General features: G+C 36.3%; 1 protein-coding gene across 19 annotated transcripts in view; it reads right to left on the bottom strand.

Annotated features, from left to right (window-relative positions):
* kmt2ca (lysine (K)-specific methyltransferase 2Ca) overlaps nucleotides 1-21313 on the bottom strand; it is a 213316-nt gene that overhangs the window by 103388 nt on the left and 88615 nt on the right. For all 19 annotated transcript variants that reach the window (XR_002456618.3, XR_012399696.1, XR_012399697.1 and 16 more), the window contains exons 8-10: nucleotides 9226-9388; nucleotides 8150-8321; nucleotides 2419-2533 (exon numbers count right to left, since the gene is read on the bottom strand). Coding sequence is in view for 16 of the 19 variants with exons in the window: in XM_005162545.6 (XP_005162602.2) it covers nucleotides 2419-2533; nucleotides 8150-8321; nucleotides 9226-9388 (450 nt within the window). In the remaining 3 variants the exon portion in view is untranslated. The remainder of the gene's footprint in view (nucleotides 1-2418; nucleotides 2534-8149; nucleotides 8322-9225; nucleotides 9389-21313) is intronic.

Here is a 21313-nt window from a genome sequence, read left to right as displayed (position 1 = left end):
CTGTCTGTTTTTAATGTTCAACAAACTGCAAAAAACTATAAAATTCTAGAAATCCCTCACAGCTCCTGGCTGAATAGCTGTTGTAATTTACAGTATAGTGTGTAACTATACACATTGTCATAAGTCACATTATCACATTGTGTTAAGTTGCATTTCATTTATACAGTGAAGTTGGCATACAGTATGCAATGTATATTTGATCATATTATTCAGTTTCTATACCTGCTATCTATTGTTAGATAACAATAAAAACCTAAAAAAGCACTATTTATTTTACTGGTATCTTTGCTGTATTGTATTCATTTGCAGTTGTTTGTAGAGTGCTTTTTTACTGGACACATCATATATATTATACTAACCATAAAGTTAATAGTTAAACTGGGTTGATTAGGTTAACTAGGCAGTTTAGGTTAATTAGGCAAGTCGTGTGATTTTTGTACCCCTACCCTTTCCCCTTCCAACAGAGTATGAAGGGGAAGGACTTTAAAATTTACCCCTAAGAAATGGGACACCACTACAGCACCGGCATCATATGTCATCGCAAGCTCTTGCTTCATATGAGATAGACGATGACGACTGCTGTAGTTATTCCAGTTGCGTTATATTTTTGGTATTTATCCTCCGGAAATCACTGAAGGCAACAATATCACGTTATCATAATGATCTAATGTGACAATAAGCTCGCAACTATACAGTGCATTTACACCGTGACCTTATTCATCAATGTAAACAAAGGAAAACATCATTAACCATATAGCAGTCACTGTGAAAAGGTCATTCTCAGTCACTAGACTTTTCTGACACGCTATTTGAGTGTCTTTTGAGGGTTATGGGAGGGGTTAAGGAGGAGAATTGGGATTAGACCAAAGTATTGAACAAATGTGTTGAACCAATTTTCTTATAAAACATATTTCTAGGTGCTGTTGACTTAAGGTTTTTATCGGATGTTTATAACAACCGTAGAAATCCATATATGCAAAGAAAACAAACCTAGATCAAAAATTAAGCTTTAAGTAATAAAAAGAAACGACAGGCAAAAAGTATTAAACACATGAAGAAAGGGAGGTGTAGAAAGGCAGTGAATGCCCAGACAGCAGCTGAAATCTCTTAACAGTTCTTCAGCAACTCTCTGCCCTTCGTCATTGTCATGGGTCTCAAACTCAATTCCTGGAGGGCCGCAGCTCTGCACAGTTTTGCTCCAACCCTAATCAAAAGAGTCTCGAAACACCTTGATTAGTTGGATGAGCTGTGTTAGATTAGGATAGGAGCAAAACTGTGCAGAGCTGCAGCCTTCCAGGAATTGAGTTTGAGACCTATGGTCATTGTAAATGAATTTTAGCTGCTTCAGTCCAACATCTAGCAGGATGGTGAAGATGAAACCAGACATTTCAGCAAAACAATGATCCAAAACACAGCCAAGGAATCTCTCAAAAGCTTTTAGAGAAAGAAAATAAATCTGTGGAATGGCCCAGCCAATCACCTGACTTGAACCCAACAGAAAATACAAAATACAGATTAGATTTAATAGCCGAGTCTCACAGAACCATCAAGATTTTTACACTCTGCTGAAGAGAAAAACACAACCCTAAGCAACTCATGTGACTTCATTCTTCATATGAGAGGCGTCTTTCAGCTGTCACCAACATAATAACCTTTTATATAAAGTATTAAATACACTTCAGTAGTTCAATTAATTCTCCTTTTGTCATTTTGTTGTTATTACACATTACTCATTTCAGATTTTTTTTTTTAATGTTTATTTTGTTTGGGTTTTTACCAAAATCCGGTTCAACTCCATGTCTCAGTTCACACACACTTATCGGGTTGCTAAAAAAATTATTACATATAGAAATATAACATATAATAAAACACATTTATTACAGTGACTTGTAGTCAAGAGGTCTGCATAGAATCTAAATATTCAGTTACAATGCCTTAATTTAATTTTTCCCCTTTTAAATCCAACTTCGACTCCTTTTGACTAAATGGAGAACTAACTGCTTTGGCTTATGGATTTAAAAATCCCCAATGGAGAAAACTAACACATCTATGCCACAACTCACTCACACACACATCCCTTCCAAGTCAGCCAACACCATAAGTGAGGCTACACAAGACATGCATCAAAAGCATCTATGCACAGCATGCACATTAGGAATAATTAAACTAAAGCGTTTTGAAGGTAATTTATTCATCGTGGCGATTGAATACAGCTCCATCCTCATTCCAGAGAGAATATACAGTATGCTGGAGACTCTTTAAGTCCACAGTCTATAAACACACCAGAAAAAAAGAGACGTGTATGTTGGGTGTTCCAGGCTCAAAGTGAAAATGAAAGCACAGTGTCTCTTTATACACAGCAGGCCAGCATCACAGTCCCAATGCTGTTTGGTAGTCAGTATACAAACACGGGCTTACCTTGCACCTCCAGCCATTGGTGGGTATTGTTTCCATGATGGGCTGCAGGCAGAAGGTATGATACCCTTTATCACACATGTCACACACCAGCATCTTGCTGTCGTCCCCTGGGTTTCTACAAACCAGACAATAAAAAAAAAAAAACAGATACACAAGATTAAAGATCTCACACAGAGAGCATCTCAGGTACAGGGTTTGGGGCTTTTGCAAATTCCCAAACGAGACGTCCTGACCTATATTCTGTAAACAGATAGCGGACAGTTTCAGCAACAACAATCTGCATGTCTGTGAGAGAAGCGAAAGTGTCTTTAGTTGAGATGTGATGTTTATTGTGCAGCATGTGGAGCAGGAATGGACCAACGGGGTTTCACAGTAGACCAGGGCTATTTAATTAGTTTGTCATGGGGGCCGGTTCATGAAAAGCATCCCAAATAAAGGGCCGGAGAAATATGACTTGCTATATGAGTGATAACACAACTGCATATAGAAGCCCATATGCTGTATTTTTCCTTAAGACACCCACGTTGGCTTTTTATGCATTAAAATTTTTATGTATATCGTATTTTGAAGCTACATAATATCATTGCATTATACAATAGACTTTTTTTTTTTTTTACAAACATTCAAATGTAGTGCATTGCTGAAGTGTTCTACATTTCCACATGCTTTTTCTACATTCAGACCTTTTCATATGTTATTTTTAACTTGTATTTTATTTTACATAACATATCTTTTGTTTACATTGCACTGAAAGACATGCACAATTCTCATCGTGAGATGTTTTCTACTGCGTGTGCCCGGAAAGACACAAGCACGTTGCTCTGCTTGTGCGTGCATATTGTCATATATTCTTACATTAGAAATAACAAACTTGAAAGCAGAAAAGACGTGATATGGGAACGGCTGCTGCTATAGTTTAACCGGTGTGTGTGTGCGTATTAGCCGCAGTGTACATACTTGGAACTTTAAACTAGCGTACAGTTGAAAACTTGGCATAACTTGTTTAATTGCAGCAGTTTCATTTTGTTCCGTGCAACAGAAATGCGGCTTAAGCCTTTACGATTAACCACTTAAACTCCGGGTCCGTGACATCATCAACATTCGATTTCAGATTTAAAGGGCTAGCGTTGCACCAGACCCCCGTAAGTGGTGTCGTTTGAAAGTGTAGAATCGATATTTTATGCACATATGCATCACTTTGGTTTTTATTCTACTGTACAAAAGTTATTTACACTTAAATACACAGTATTTTGGATACCCGAGCTAGGTATTTTACATTGGTTCATTTTCATATTATTTTATATGACACATGTACAAGTTGTAGCTCAAATGAAATCTCTTGCCGGTGCTCATACAGTTCTAGCATTCTTTTTACTGAATTATATTTATAAGCCAAACAGTTGTTGAATGAATTGTGGTGTTTCCATGGTGCAGAAATGTAAACAATACATTCATGATCAATAAGCAGCCCCAGATAGCACAGACAGCTGTCATCTCTTACCTTATGCTGTGTGCTTCAGGGCTATTCTCCTCTGTTTTTGAGGTGATGTGCATAAGTAATTCTTTTATATGTCTGACGTGGTCCAAACACAGTGAATTATGTTTGATCAAACAAAAGAATAGTGGAATATGTAAACAATGATCAATCCCTGTGGCTTGTACAGCACCTCTCATCAATTGGAATGCAATAACTTTTGCATAGATTATGGTAGATACCTTTTTCTTTTTTCCTATGATTAGACATGTGCAGGAACCACCAAAATTAATTACAGCACGCTAGACCACACAGAACCTAAAAGGTACACTTTCAAATTTGAGTTTATAAAAAATAAAATACAAAAAGCGCCTCTTTTTTTTGGTGTTTATTATAACACAGACAACATATACAGTCATTTTAAACACTTTCAATAGTGTTTTATGAAAATTCAAAGGGTTTTCTTTAAAATGATACCAAATTTTTGCATTTACACCTCTGCATGTGGATTTGGGAAGCTTTTAAATTTGGTAAGGCAAAACCCGGGCGGAAATCCCCAAATAACAGCAGAGTTTAAGTGGTTAATTAACTGTGACAAAGTAAAGCGCAGTTAATAGTGAAATCAGCTAATCGTTGCATTCCTAATGGCAATATCAATGCATAGTACAAAAGACCTTTTCTACAAACACATCCAAATGTTTTCGGCTGCCCGCGCTACTCGCTTACGGTAATTCACGCTCTGTGCAGCCTCTGCAGCTCATGCTGTATTGAACAGACGCACGTCACTTCATAACTATAGCGGCCGTTTTTCGACTGAACTAAATTTATTTTGATGTCTTGATCACACTATTTGGAGGGCCGGATTGCCTCGGGGGCCGGGTTCATTGAATAGCCCTGCAGTAGACAAACAATCCAATACAACAGTGAGACTAACATCTAAACGACCAAAATAACCTGTTGTTTGGTGCAGACTAAACTTTTAAAAAATAATTTCTGCAGTCTATACAGCCTTTTAGTGACAAAAATAATAGAAAGAATAATAAGAAACAAGAAAAGAGTGAATAAATAATGACGGAATTTAAATTTTTGGGTGAACGATCCCTTTAAGTGGAGCATGCATTTAATTTATATTATTTATTACTTACACACTTTTTTTGCACATAATCAAAACACCTGCATTTGTCAGGCACTACTTAAATATCTACTCTCAATGCATCACAGCCATTCCTCTTCAGCCCAACACAACCTCATTCCACATTTACCCAAACACACCATTACATTCTCCCCATGAGCAATAAGACTTTCACTGTGGATTTGCAGAGCCCAAACGCGTCTAAGTGCTAAATCAGAGAGGAGAAAGTGAGATTTATAGAGCTGAGAGGATGTGAGGGTGACGTTCAGAAGATTTATCTCTTTCCAGGCCTATATTTTCAGCCAATGCAAATCCACATTAAATGAGAACGTCGTCTGATATTTACAGCACTGCTGAGACATTACATCCATTTTCAGCCACAGATTGAGAAGGATGCAGGTTCATTCTTTCTCTCTACAACTGTAACATCATTATCTCAACATAGTAGATGACAGAAGTTAAATAAGCTACAATCTATTTACACTGCAACCGATTCATTTAATCTGCAACTGATGCCTTAAATGTATAATCATGTACAATTGCCTTCCTCAACAAAACACTATAGACAAGACAGTTTGTACACACATTTTGAAGTGCAGGAAATCAGATCTATTAGCAATAGGCACGAGACAATAACTGTGTTCAAGGTAGAGCAGCACGATTCTGGCTAAAATGAGAATTGAGATTTTTTGGGTTAAAATAAAGATCACGGTTCTCTCACCATTCTGTAGATGTAAAATAAGGGTTAATATGAGTCGCCAACTTTTATTTTTTTCTCTCAAACATATGGTAAAACAACAATAATAATATTATGTGTACGTCTACTGGTTTCTATAAATAATTCTACTCTACTTATAATAATTCTGATGTTGAATTATGTTTGAGATATATGCTTGCAATCATTGACAACATTATTACACCATTTAATTTACTGGTAAAATCAACATTATATAGGCTAGAGTAGTTATACTGACACTGTAAACATTTATTTTCATGCACAACTGTGTGTTCGCTATGAAAGAAAAAAACATATGAAATGCTTGTCGCAGTCAGAACTGTAAAATGCGATATGATTATTTAAATGACATGCTCACTTTCAGTTTCATTTTCACTGCTAAGTGCAGTTCATCCTTCACGCGCGGCTCTCAAACGATCACTCTGTGCCACAAACTCAAAACTATTTACAACTTTATTACCTGTTACTCACAGCAGGTTCTGTTCACTAAAGGAGACACACGCATGTCTATCATTAAGTAGGGCGCGCGCCCGCACTACAGCTCACAGTCAGCAGCTCACGTCACGTGTGATTTCCCGGCCGCGAATACAGCATTATATGAAGACAAAAATGACATTTGTAGGTGAATTATACAATATAAATACAGTATGTGACTCTTTCAACATCATTTGGAGGTGCCCATGTCACAGAGCAATGTATGTGAAAGAATGAAAAGACTCGTGCAGCCGCCTTTGCTTCTCCCTTGAACGTGAAAATTGGACTGGCAGAATCGTAGAAATGCTGGATTAAGATCGTCTAGGGGGTCGAATCGAGGTCACGATCTTTTTACGATTAATTGTGCAGCTCTAGTTCAAGGTATACCACGGTTGGGAAAAGTCAAGGTTTTAAAATCATCAAAATGTTCTGCTATACCGTTCCTAAGGTATGAGTAAGATTTTTTATTTACTTTTTTTTTTTTTTTTTTTTTTAGGACAGCAGTATCTCCAGCAGAAAAGATCTCCAAAGATGGCGTTTTAAATTGGAATAAATCTGTGTTTTTGAAACAAATGAAGACAGAAGTCCATTTTAATAATTTAGCCTGACATGTTTACGGCTCCAAAATACTTAGTATGTTTCTGAAATTAAAATATTTTGTTTACAAAGGGAAAGAGGTTTTGTTTTTTACCCAGATAATTAAAAAGAATATATTTTAGAGCAATAATCTCAATACTGGGATACCTTGAAGCCGTGATTTATATCCAAGGTTATCATACCGTCATAATCTTATACCGGCCCATACCTACTCAGCAGTCACAGTCAGTATTGATCATTAAAAACACACACACAAACTATCAAATTCTTTAAGCAGGGAATCTGCAGGCGTCTAAGAGTTATATTTAAGACTTTTAAGACCTTTTAAATAACACAGAATAAAATTTAAGACCCATGGTATACTATATTTTTTGTACAGCATCGAATTTCCAAAAAAGACACACAACTAATTAATTACCATCATACCATCAATAACACTCTTTATTATATAGAAAGTGTTAAAACTTAAAATGGTCTTTGAGCTGACTAATAACAACTTGTAATACTAGGGATTTGGATTTGGGGCAAAGATTTAATGAATACATGATATATTTGGACTTTACATTGATTGAAAATGGTGATGGAATAATGTGAAAATTTGCTTTGATCTTTGGTTTGTTAGGATCGTTTATTTATTTACTTGTTTATTTCTTCCTATTGTACACATCAGCTCAATGTCTCACAATTATGTCCATTGAAGTGTTGTGTTAAGTGAAGGCTGATTTGTAATTCTGTGTCAAGCACACACATTTGCTCTGGCGGTTCGACTGTTCGATTGCATTCAAGACCTTTAAAATGCAGATTTAAGACATTTTAAGACTAATTAAGGCCTTATTTTTATACTATTTATAAATTTAAGACTTTTTAAGATTTTTGAAGATCCGTTAAGACACCCTGTTAAGGCATGCCATGTTTCCATTCACGAGAGTATGTTTAAAATACACACTAAGCTAATTCAAGGCTGCAAAAAAAAAAAAAAAAATACACAACACTAGTTAAATTTGTAATAATTACATTTGTTTATTAATTTAATAATAAAAATAATATTATTTATATTTGTAATAAATATATTTTTTATTATTTTTTTATTTATTTATTTTTTATTTTTTTAATAATTAAAGTCGGATTGACAAATGAAAAAAGAAAATGGGTAAAATGTCTAATTAGATAACGTTTAATACCAATGACTAAAAAACTAAAAAAAATTTAAAAGGTCAAATCTGAATGTTTGCTAAAAATGCAATAATCAACTAAAAAAATCATAGGTTTTTATGAATGACGAGTGACTAGTTATGGACATAAAAAGCTGGTTACTCACTTGCATGAGAGGCAAACTTTGCACTCCGGACACTGCCAGCCAGCCCTCTTCAGCGGGGTGACAGTGACATCCAGACAGGTCCCATGGTAATGCTGACCACATGTGCAGCAAAAGAGCTGATCGAGTAAGTCTCCAGAACTGTCACACACCAGACACTTCACACCATCTTTCGCTGAAAAGAGACACAAAGGAAGAGTTTATTTATTTAGATTGTGCCTTTAAATCCACAGAGTACATTTTACATGCAGCAAAAATATGGATGGATGCTCTCCTTTTTGCAATATACTGCATGTATTTTATGTATATATGCTGAATACACTAGTCGAGCTGCTCCTGTATTTGCTTTGCTCACCGATGTCTTGTGCCTTGTCAATCTGTCAACGGACATTATTTAAATTTTAAAAGTCTGATTCATTTACAACATTTAATTACATCATTGATTTTTGTAGCTCCTTAATTAAACAAAGAAACTAAAGGTTATTGTAAATTTGAAATGGGAATTCCAACCAACCAACTCCCCATCATTTTCCTTTTCTTTTCAGACGGGATGGCGGACCAACTTTGGCCCGTGGGCCCTACTTTAAGCACCTCTGCTCTAAATAAAAAGTTTATCATTTCTAAGGCTTAAAGATGACAGAAGATCAGAGGGTTTAAAATGATGTCACATTTGTTAATACTATACATTTGACCCAATTTGTCAATAAAAGTGTTGACATATCTATGTAAACACTATGACTTTCAGAAAATGTTATTTCTATAGGTCACACATTGCTGAAAAGAGTATCAGGACACACACACATTTTCTTGGGAAGTAAAAATTGGTTGCTTTTCTAAGCAATTTGGTTCTTCCGGCTTGAAAAGTTGATGCAACACCATGAGATACGAGGCAAATGCTTTATTTTTGAATGGTGACTGGCTGCCAGGGGTGGAGAAGTATGCAGTGCAATGTCAAATTAGCTGTGCTTTAAATGATATCAATTTTGAGCCACTTAAAATAATACAAAACTAATAAATAATATGACACTCTAAATAAAAACAACAATAGTGAAACTAATAACAACAACAGTGAAACTCACATCGGACGAGGGCTTGTTGGATGTGATCCGGGCACAGGAGAGTGTATGTCTTTATGTCCTGGAAGGTTCCGGCAGCAGCTGCACAGGGGTAATGAAAAGAGCGCCCGCAGCTCTCCTCACAGCACTTTATGGATGCTCCAAGGCGCTTACAGTATGCACAGCACTATAAAAACCAACACAAATGCATAAATATTAGGGCTGTAGTATTTGTTCAGAACTTCAGACATTGCACATGTACATGTGACTGCGTGGCTTACACAGCATCAAAGTGAATGGAATAATCCTCAATGGAATAACCGTTCACAAATATAAGTTGTTTACACTCTTTAAGGTTTCCTTTAGATACCCAGACAGTGCTGTAACATAATCAGCAAGACATATTTCTTCTGTTATTTAGGGACTGAGCACTGGTGGTGCGTAGGCCCAATTGGAATTGTTCTGTTTCTTATTATAATCGCATATTTAAGGGTCTGACCATGCACGAAAACTCACAATTTTGTAACACACACCAGCAGTGGCAAAAATTGACGTTTGTTATGGGATTCAGAAGTGGGTTTAGCAAACTGGCTGAACAGCGCCACCTATAAATAATCAACGAAGTGCCCGGCGAGCTTTGTTTCACACTCATATACAAAAAAATGGCACACACACAGTCTATTGGAGTAAAAGCTGCAATCAAACAGGAAGTCAGACATTTTTAACTTCCTTAAATGAAAATAATAACAATAATAAAAAAATGTGGCATTGCCATTTCTAGGCGTTGTACTTTAACCAACTCCTCCTATAGGGATTATCAGGTCAAAACCAAATTTAAGTATTGTTTATGTATTGCGAATAGCTAGAGTCTTCTGCCAAAAAGGGGTGATTTTCTCAGGGTTTCTTTACATTTATCAGCTTAAATTATTATTGTGCACTGTTCTCTGTCATCCTAAGGCCATCGGGCAGCAGTAAGCCCGGGTGCGACGTCCCTTTCATTGCTGCTTGCAGTTTTAACAATCATTTTATAATAATTTGAGGGCAGATATTTTAGAGAATATGGTTGCTAAGGGTCGATAAAAAGCTAATATAGTATATATTACAGTATTTAATTTAATGATGGTAAACATACACAATATTTAAAATACTGGAAAATAATTTGAAAGCACAAACATAAAGTGGTAATCCCTTAATATTGTAATCCAATAAGGTGTTTTTTATATAAATAAGGCAAGACAAGTTTATTTCTACAGCACATTTCGTACACGATGGTTCAAAGTGCTTTAAATAAACAGGAATAAAAGAAACAAGCATAATAAAATTAAAAAAACAAAGGAAACAAATAATTAAAACAGATTAAATGTGTTAAAACAGGTTATAAAAGAATGAAAAAGAAAAGAAAGACATAATAGTGCGACGTAGTAGTTCAATGAAGCACAGTGCTCATTCAGTAAAGGCACAGCTAAACAGACGTGTTTTCAGTCTTGATTTGAATGTGCCTAATGTTGGAGCACATCTGATCATTTCTGGAAGCTGATTCCAGCAGCAGGGGGTGTAGCAGGTGCAGACCAATTCACCATGCTTTGACTGAACTCTTGGAATTTCTAGTTTGTATGATCCTAAAGATCTGAGTGATCTATTAGGTTTGTATTCAGTGAGCATATCTGTAATGTAGTGTGGCCATTTAGTGATTTATAGACAAGCAATATTAGTTTAAAATCTATTCTGTATGTAACTGGGAGCCAGTGTAAAGACCAGAGAAGAGATGTGATGTGCTCTGATTTTCTGCTTCTGGTCACCAGTATAAGTGTAAGCTTATTTATACACTAGTATAAATAAGCTGTTCAAATAGAAATAAAATACAGTACCCATGTAATAATTTTCTTAGTAGCCCGATAAGTGTGTGAACTGAGATTCATATTTTCTCAAATAAAAAGATAGAAAAATTATTCAACAGTAAACGATGTCAAGACAGAAAATGGCACTCATTCAATGAAATAAAAAGAACACTTCACAGCTTATACAAATAACACTTATTCTAGAGAGTTGAGTTGAACCATGGCGCAAGCAAGTGCAGAATTTGTTTTTATTTATTCTTTTTTTTTAGCCCAATGTAGGTCAATGACCAAAGAGCCATTAGCTGCTGGCCTCAAAGCACAAAGAACATTAAAAAAAACAAGAAAGGAATTATGTGGCAACTGTTGAGCAATAACTGAATTTAATTTATTTATAAGTTTAATAATAAATCATGTGACTGCCTTATTTTAAAAGGTTTTATTTTCGTTTATGTGCATGCTCTGTGAAAAGCACATGCAGGAAATGTACAGTTAAATGTATCTTGGTTTTACAGCTTATGTTAAAATGGTTAACATGCATGTACTTTTCATTAAGCACCCACAATAAAAAAGAAACACAGCAGTAAAGGCTGAAAATTTAAAACATAAAAAAGTGTGCAAAACAGACACACCAAATACACACATACACACAATGTATGTGCACATGCAGACAAACAGACAGATTCTAAAACGTTTAGTAAGTTGAGCCAGAAGACTTAACTAGGAGGCTGAAAAGGGATCTTAACATTAATGTTAAAGTTGTAATCTTAATTTTTTAATAATAATTTACATGTTTGAATTAGGTTATTGGCAACAAAATATTTTCTTCGGTGTTCATTTCCCTGTGGCGACCCTGGATTAATAAAGGGACTAAGCTGAAAAGAAAATGAATGAATGAATGAATGAATGAATGGCAAGTCAGTTTTGAAAAAAGTCAATAAATTCATAAAAATTAAATAAATTATAGTCTTTAATAAACTTTAATTACTACATTCAAATGCAAATAAATAAATAAATACAAATAAATTGTGACCATTTGGTTCTCTTTGACTCGTTCGCACCACTTTTATACGATATTCCAGTTTTGAGCATACATTTAATTAGCATTTTTGGATGGTGTGTGCAGCAATTCCATTTTGAGAAAGAGAAATGGTTTATATACCTGGATCTAAACAGACCTTTATTCTGCACATTTATGACTCATTTTTACCAGTTTTGACTGTTCTGTTGTTTAAAATGTGCAAAAAAACACATATAAACTAACCGGCCACTTTATTAGGTACACCTGTCTAACTGCTCGTTAACGCAAATTTCTAATCAGCCAATCACTTGCCAGCGACATGGTCAAGACGATCTGCTACAGTTCAAACTGAGCATCAGAATGGGGAAGAAAAGTGATTAAGGTGTATTTGAATGTTGCATGGTTGTTGGCGCCAGACGGGCTGGTCTGAGTATTTCAGAAACTGCTGATCTACTGGGATTATCACGCATAACCGTCTCTAGGGTTTACAGAGAATGACCCGAAAAAGAGAAAATATCCAGTGAGCGGCAGTTCTGTGGGTGCAAATGCCTTGATGCCAGAGGTCAGAGGAGAATGGCAAGACTGCTTCAAGTTGATAGAAAGGCAACAGTAACCCAAATAACCACTCGTTACAACAGCAGTGTGCAGAAGAGCATCTCTGAAGCTTGGCAAACAGCTTTCATAATCACAGAATGATTATTTCGATGTCATCATTGCTCAATTAAATCAATTTAGATTTTTAAACTGATGTTTTGCATAGCTTATACTCAGCGTACTATGGCTCTGTGTAGCAAATGGAACACCAAGCAATGAAAGTGATGGAGGTTTACTAGAAGCAGCTTTATTGACAAATACGCATGAAAATCACCTTCGATTAATCTCCAAACCCTAGTTTAAAGTTTCGATATGCTAACTGCGTCACTCTTGGAGTACAGACTTGTAAGAATGGTAGAAAAACTACAAACCCTGAACTGCAAGGTTGTCATAACATGCTGTTCCTCTCACAGGCCCATTTGCTCAATACACTTCCCCCTCTTTCAGCATGTATTTTTTTCAACCTTTCGGCTACATCCAGAAAAACATTCAGGATCAAGGTAAATGCCATTCAAAATAAGAACGCAGATGAAAACTGGCCAGACATTTTAATCACCACTATGGAAAAAAAAAGCACTCACACTTTGAATAATAGAGGATGCCAGGGCCTGAGAAAACAGCCCTAAACTAAAAATGTCTCTAGTCAGCAGTCTCTACAGTTCTCTTGTGCTTTAAAAAAAAAAAAAAAAATCCTTGGCTTAAGGCCCAAATGCAACAATCTGCAAATACCTTTTAACACTGAGCTTTAAGCAATTATCGGCCAAGCGGTGAGTCCACTGGGGCTGACAGCAGCTTCTACCCACAATGCTCTTTTCTGAATCACTCTGAAGGACAGCCATATAGAGAACTCTATGGCCATGCTGTCCAATCTCAGGGCTGGGTGGGTGTTGAGAATCTCATCGCTCGATTCCATGCCTCCAAAAATATATTAAACAAAAGCCATCCCCTCAGACATCTCCTTCGCGGGGTGAAAAAGTTTACAGCTGATACATTATTGCTGCCAAGACTCCAAGGACAATATTATAAAGTAGAACAGCTTTCCCTCCTTGAAATCCTATATGCAAAGAGGCATAATGGCAGCATTCCAAACGGAGCAGGCCAGTGATGAAAGATGCAGTAAAGTGTTGGATGAGTGTGCTGTACTGTGTACTGTGTGTCGACTGGTTTGTCTTGGCCAGGCAGTGATTCCATTTTGAGAAAGTCAATTGATTTATAAACCTGAATAAAATTCAGAAAGTTTTGACCAGTTTCCACTGTTCTGTGTATAAAGTAGTAAATATGTAAACAATAAAAATAATAAACGTTTATGCACACATATACACATATTTATTTAACCACATACTTAATTTGCATTTTAATTTGCATGTAATTTAGCTGTACATTGAATATTGTCCAATATCATATAAACTCACTGCTCGTTAACATAATTTTCTAATCAGCCAATTACATGGCAGCAACTCAATGCAATTAGGCATGTAGACATGGTCAAGGCAATCTGCTGCAGCTCAAGCCGAGCATCAGAATGGGGAAGAAAGATGATTTAAGTGACTTTGAACGTGGCATGGTTGTTGGTGCCACATGGGCTGGTCTGGGGGTTTCAGAAACTGCTGATCTAGAAACTGCTGATCTATCCAGTGAGCGGCATTTCTGTGGGCGCAAATGCTTTGTTGATGCCAGAAGTCAGAGGAGAATGGCCAGACTGGTTCGAGCAAATAGAAAGGCAACAGTAACCACTTGTTACAACTGACGTTTGCAGAAGAGCATCTCTGAGTGCACAGCACGTCCATTCTTGAGGCAGATACACTACAGCAGCAGAAGACCACATCGGGTGCCACTGCTGTCAGCTAAAAACAGGAAACTGAGGCAATAATTCGCACACAAAATGTTCTTGGCACACTTTGTACCTATAAGCTTGAGCAAGTGAGCATGATGTCAATGCCACAGCTTACCCGAGTATTGTTGCTGACCATGTCCATCCCGTGTACACATCTTCTGATGGCTACTTCCAGCAAGATAATGCGTCATGTCATAAAGCGCAAATTATCTCAAACTGGTTTCTAGAACATGACAATGAGTTCACTGTACTCAAATGACCTCCACAGTCACCAGAGCTCAATCCAATAGAGCACCTTTGGGATGTGGGGAAAAGGGATATTCACATCATGGATGTGCAGCTGACAAATCTGCAGCTACTGTGTGATGCTATCATGTCAATATGGACAAAAATCTCTAAAGAATATTTCCAGTAACTTGTTGAATCTATGCCACGAAAGATTAAGGCAACCTGGTACTAATATGGTGTACCTAATAAAGTGGCAGGTGAGTGTACATTTGTCAAATTGTATATTTTTATTCTCCATTTAAATATAAATATATATATATATATATATATATATATATATATATATATATATATATATATATATATATATATATATATATACATATACATGTGTGTGTGGGTGTGTGTGTGTGTGTGTGTGTGTGTGTGTGTGTGTATACATGAATATATATATATGTATATGTATAATTATTTTATTTATTTTTTAATTACTTCGATTTTTTGTGTTTCGTCTTATTATGGTCATCACAATGACCTGTAGAAGCTTTCCATTTTCATCAATTTTTTTTTTGTACAATTTATTGTATTAAAATATTATTTTATAAAATGTAATGAATCTTTATGTATTTTTTGTAATCATAATTAATAAAACAGTATACTTATATATATACGAACTATATATATAAGAACTTGTAGACTGGCTGTGAGCTACAAAACACCAAGTCAAATAGGGTTGGTGTTTGAGAACTCTGTCTACCCTTAAAAACAAGGTCAGTCATCTCATACGAGTAAATATATACTGTTCTCTCTCCTCTGCTGTCTGGCAAACAGTAACAAAACATTCAAAGTCCACTGGATTACTGAACAGCCTCTAAATGAATGTGATAAAACTGCTGAATAGGATAAACAGCAGAGCCACTACTCTAATGCTTACTGTGGCATTTGGATATAAAGTGTGGGAAAACCAAGTGTGATATAAAGTTGATTCATGATTCAAACAATTCATTTGGTCAACAACTTTCCATACTCATTACCGATTTCTATTGAAAAGCAAAAATATGCCAGACCAATCAGGGGTGCGTTTCCCAAACAACGACGTAACTCGTGGCTGAACTATTATAGTTCCCAAATAGACATAGAGTGTTTCCCAAAACTCTGTCGCAGATCCATTATTTGAACCACTTTAGTTGGATCGTAATATGTCCATAATGATGCTCTAAACGTGGGCTAACTTCTTTAGAGAAGAACTCCATAATTTCTTTGAGCAAATTATATTGTTTTACATGCACACGCATTTAAAAGATAAATCCAATATTAGTTTTGGTAAAAGCATGCACTCGTTTTCCCTATTAATTGAAATAGATGTAATTGGCACATTTAGGGCCTTCTTACAAATATTATTGAGAACATTACACATTCTATTCTAAAACATAAAATCATTTACAAAAGCTAACACATATTATAATAAAATACATGAATCATATAAATAAATAAATAAAAAAATAAATAAAAGAAAATTATACAAATCCTACTTAAATATTAATAATAGTAATAATACTAATGATGATGATGATGATTATTATTATTATTAAGAAGTAGGATATTGTTTATTTATTTTTTAATTTATTTTTAAGTCTACGTTTACTATTTGACACTGCAGAAATGTTCTAACCAGCAGGCCCATGTCATATACAGTATATAAATACATAAAAAATGACCTTTAAATTGAGAGCATTAACGCATGCTGTGTTTTTTAATTTCACAAGCTTTGGAGATGAAACAAATTCCGCTTTTAAATAATAGGTAATCTATAGCTTTCGTCATGAGCCACGGCTGCTTTCAAAATGACATCAATGTATTTAAAGTGCACTGCGAAGGGAACGCATTTGTCAATATGAAGATCCCTAAAACTGAACTGTAAAAATACCTTGAAAGCAAAATACACCTCAGAGTGATGACTATAACTTGATGAAAAAATCATACCAAGTTTAAATCTTAGAACGTTCTAAAGGAATAGGGCACAGGGGGGTTAACTAGGGATAAAAACACAGCCAGGAACTATGTTTCTAACTACAGCTCCAGAGGTGTAGTTGCAAGCATACAAGTTTGCGACGGGGTTTGGGAATGTCCATTGAAAGGATGGATTTGGCAAATGCCAAATCAAATAACTTTGTTTGTAATGACAGAACTTGCGACCTTATTTGCCTAACGATGGCTTTTGAATATGCATCCCTGATTAGTGAATGACAAAAAAATAAATAAAACTAAAGAAACAAAATGTAAAATTGACAGAAAACAGAGCACACACTCAAAATTATATTTTTGCTTTTTGTTCTAACTACCTATAAAAAATAAGTTCAAACAACACATTATTGAGGGTTTTTGTGGGACAGCTAATTTGTTTTATGTTTAATCAACTTAAAATTATTAAAAACCACGAAGTTAACCAAGAAGTTGCATTGGGACGACATGAAGGGATTGTGTGGAACCCAGCATTTTTTACAGTGCAATACTCAAAACAGCTTTGGTTTCTATTAGTGGTGGGCCGTTATCGCCGTTAACGCGAGACTCTTATCGGGCAAAAAAAATATCGCCGTTAATCTATTCTAAAAGTTGGGTTGGGAGCTGGGTCTATTCTATGCAAGCTTTAATAACTTTCACCTTGATATTTTAGCGTGGATGTACACTCTGACAAAAAAGTGCCCTCCTTAATCAAATCAGCAAGACGCCCTTCTGGATCTTTCACTTACTTTGAAGAAACTACTGACAACACTTACATGGACATCTGTAATCTAGTTATTCGTTTTAATAGACAATAATATAATTAAAGTGTTTGCGTGAAGTGATTTCATGTAAGAGTTTCCTGTAATTTTGGGTGACTTTAACTGCAGTTCAGCAGTTTCACCTTCACTCATGAACATTTCATTCATGCCTCCATGACAAATTAGGGTATTAGATGCAAATAAGGAGTAAGGACTGCTGAGAGTGTTATGGAATTTAATAACGCATGCCAAATGGAAAGAAAAAACTTCCGCATTTCGCAATGTGTGTGTGTGAGTGTGTGTGTGTATGTGTGTACGGTCCTTCACTGACAGCCGCCTCTGTGGATCTTGCCAGAAATTATAGTGAAAAGTCCTACATGACGGTAATAGTTTGATTGCAGTGTTTACTTCAATAATGCTGCTAATATATGCTTACTCCATGTCTTAATTTCATTTCTGTTCAGTTCAGTTCAGTTATGACTTTAGCTGGATTAAGGTCATCGCTGTTTGGAGCTTATGTAGGCCTTCAGTTCAACATACATGTTTAACTGAATAAACACAAGGACATCTTATTGAACATCATTTATTTTCATCACCAGTTATCATAGTAGAACAGTTTCTCAAGCAGTTTGTGATGCATTCTGAAAACTGAAGATGAGCCCATGGTCTAATGTGCCACCTGGCTTGAGAAACCCGTTCTAAAAGACTTAGGGCCCTATTATACACCCGGCGCAGTGTGGCGCAAGGTGTGACGCAATAGTCTTTTGGCAGTTTAAGCTTGGCGCAAGAGTCGTTTTGAGGCGTTGGGCTATGCTGTTTAAATAACTCAGGTTTTTGAGCACATTTTGCTATTATTATTCATTTATTCGTTTGCTGGAAATTAGAACTGAATTTAGAAATAGTTTTGAAACGAATATTTGCGCTTAACAAACAAAAGAATTTATTTATAGACTAATTGATGTCTGTGCGTAAAGGTTTCCCTATCCAAGAGCGAAAGTGAAAGTGATCCATTATCTCTCATTCTCACGCAGTAGATGTTCTGTTTAACAGTTTTCTGTTAAAAAAACAGTTAACTGTTTGCTTGTGAAATGCTCATTTTTTCCACTTAGACTTACTTTGCGTCCTGTAAATAGCGAATGCGCTCTTGGCGCGACGAAGCTGACTCTTAAAGGGAATGGGAGATGAGACTCTAATTGGTTTATTCTTAAAACACACCTATAACTCATTAATAAAATAAACTCAACCGTTTTAGACCATGCGCCGAAGCGCAAGGCAGATTTCCCGTCCTTAAATTAGAAAAAACGCGTCCTGACACGCCCTGAAAGCATTTGCGCCCTGCGTTTTGCACATGGACCGTCAAAATAGAGCCCTTACTGTTAGTCATTATTTGGGTAGCACACATATTCTGAATGCCTGCGGCAGAATTCAAATGAGCCATTTTAATCTAGATTAATTATAAGATTACAGCAAGATTAATCTATGCCCACATACAGTTTCTATTTTCATTGTTGACAGATCGGGTCTGAGGTTTAATTTACTGTACATAGCAAACATACACATGCTACGTATGTTATGCATTTTTCCTCAATAATCCCATCCCAGGTGAAGAGAGCATGCTGATATAAAAATTAATTACTCCTAATGTGCTTTCCCTGACCGGGTTCTGTGCCCCTGCGTCTGCCACATTGCATTGTGTTAATTAGTGGAGTTGCACAAGTGAGACGGCTGTGGCAGTTCTGAACTGCTCCACTCCTAATTAGAAAATATTTTAAAGACCAGGGGACCGACACAACCTCGCCAGTTTCTTCCACTGCCAATAATAACCCCATTCATGATTAACTCTGAATACTTAATCAACAGTGTGCGCATTTGCCATTCCTTCGCAGAAATTACTCGCGGGGAAAGTTATAGCACAAGTTTGTGACTGCATTCAAAACGCAAATTGGTGCAAACACAGGCTCGCTCGACTCCACTAATAGCCTTTTGACGCTGAACTCGGAGCTCTGTGAAGTGATGCCAAATTCAACCCACATGTCCACAGACACAAACAATGGCATAACTATGTTGCTGAATAACCAACTTACAAACAAACAGCACGCCGCAGTCTTTAAAGGGTTGATTCACACGAAAAGTTAAGTTCTATTACTTATTGATCACCCTCAAGTCATTCCGATTCCCTGAGATCTTTGTTTATCTTCTGATCACAAATGAAGATGTTTTAGATGAAATCCAAGAGCTCTCTCTCCCTCCATAGACAGCAATACTCCTGAGACATTGAAAGTCCAGGAAAAAAAAAAAACTAAAATTCTATCAAAACATTCCATGTGATTTCAGTGGCTTTCCAAGAAAACCTCTAATAGCTTTGTTCGGTAAGGTCTTCTCTTCCTCTTCAGGTCATCAGTGTGGTTACTCCGGGCAGTAAGACTTATTGACATTACAGTCAGGAGGCCTATCTGTGTAGTGAATGGTCTGTCGGTGCCTTCGCAAAGTTGCATACCCTTCGCCATACCCCGATGTGCTTTACCTTGGTTTGACTTGGTAGAGTGGGCGGCGGTGGAAACTAAGCGAGGTCAGTGGCCGGAGGGTTTAACAAGTATGGAGTCCCATAGAGGAGCACAAGATGGATCTTTTGCAGGTGTTTCCTTTGTTTAAATTTGTTGCACTTTCGCTGGTTCTCTTTCCTCCTTGAATGAGTGTGAGCTTGAGCTATTTCTACAGTAGAATATCATACCTTTCCAGCTTATTACCAAAACACTTGCAAAAAAAAAAAAAAAAAACTCAACACAGTGGACCACAGAGACTCCATTGTAGTAGCTATTCAACACTGTTTTTGCCAGAGGAGCACAGACAGAATGAAGAAGTATAAATGCTACCAACAGCGTGGGCTACACACATCATGTGCCATGGGGTAGGCCAGTCACTCGAAGCAGAACTATAAATCAGGCTTAACTCGCAAACACTCTATTGACCATAGTAAACACTGAAATCAAAGATGAATAAAGTCGCTACATTGTTTTGGAACACAAAAGTGATCATGGAGCTTCGTATGATTATAGTTGAACAACTAAAAAGTTACATGGAATGTTTTGACAACACTTTTGGTTTCTTTTCTAGACTTTGAATGTCTCTGGGCCATTGCTGTGAGGGGTCAGAGATCTCTCAGTCTCTCAGATTTGATCTAAAATATCTTAATTGATGTTCTGAAGACGGATAAAGGTGACATGAGAGTGAGTAATTAAAAGAATTTAGATTTGTAGGTAAACAAACCTTTTAACTCTTGTTTATTGTTCAAATTTACTACCCTTTCCTTATGTTGGTAGATGTTTTTGCCCCTGTTTTTGATTTCCATTATAACATATAATCATGCATTCTTGGTTGTTGGTGGCTTTCCCTGTTGGGAAGACGCAAACTTTGTCATTTTTACTGTTGATCATCAGTTGGAGTGCAACAAAAAGCTTTATTTATTTTATTTTTTTTTTAAGTTTCTGACTTTTTTTTGGGGTGTAGTGTGTATGTGTGCGAGAACCCTTTGCGCACTTTCCTTGATACGTCTGAGAAGATCAAAATAAGGACTTTAGCTCTCAGAAGATAGTAAACATAGTAAGTGTATTCATGCATGTACACTATAATTTAATGTTTTACTCCATATACAAGCCAAGCCTTTTTTGCAGAGGCATATCTAAAGGGTTAATAGTGCCAACTGACGATCAACATTAAAAATGACCAGTTTTACCAGAGAGTTTTGAGTTTTTGAAAAATTTCATAGCATTTCACCAAAATATGTGTTCACCTGTGGTAAATTCAGTTGATTGGACATGACTTGAAAAGACCTGTCTAT

This window comes from Danio rerio, chromosome 24 (genome assembly GCF_049306965.1).
Source record: "Danio rerio strain Tuebingen ecotype United States chromosome 24, GRCz12tu, whole genome shotgun sequence".
In the NCBI taxonomy this organism is placed as follows: Eukaryota; Metazoa; Chordata; class Actinopteri; order Cypriniformes; family Danionidae; genus Danio; species Danio rerio.
This window is presented reverse-complemented; position numbering and strand designations above follow the sequence as displayed.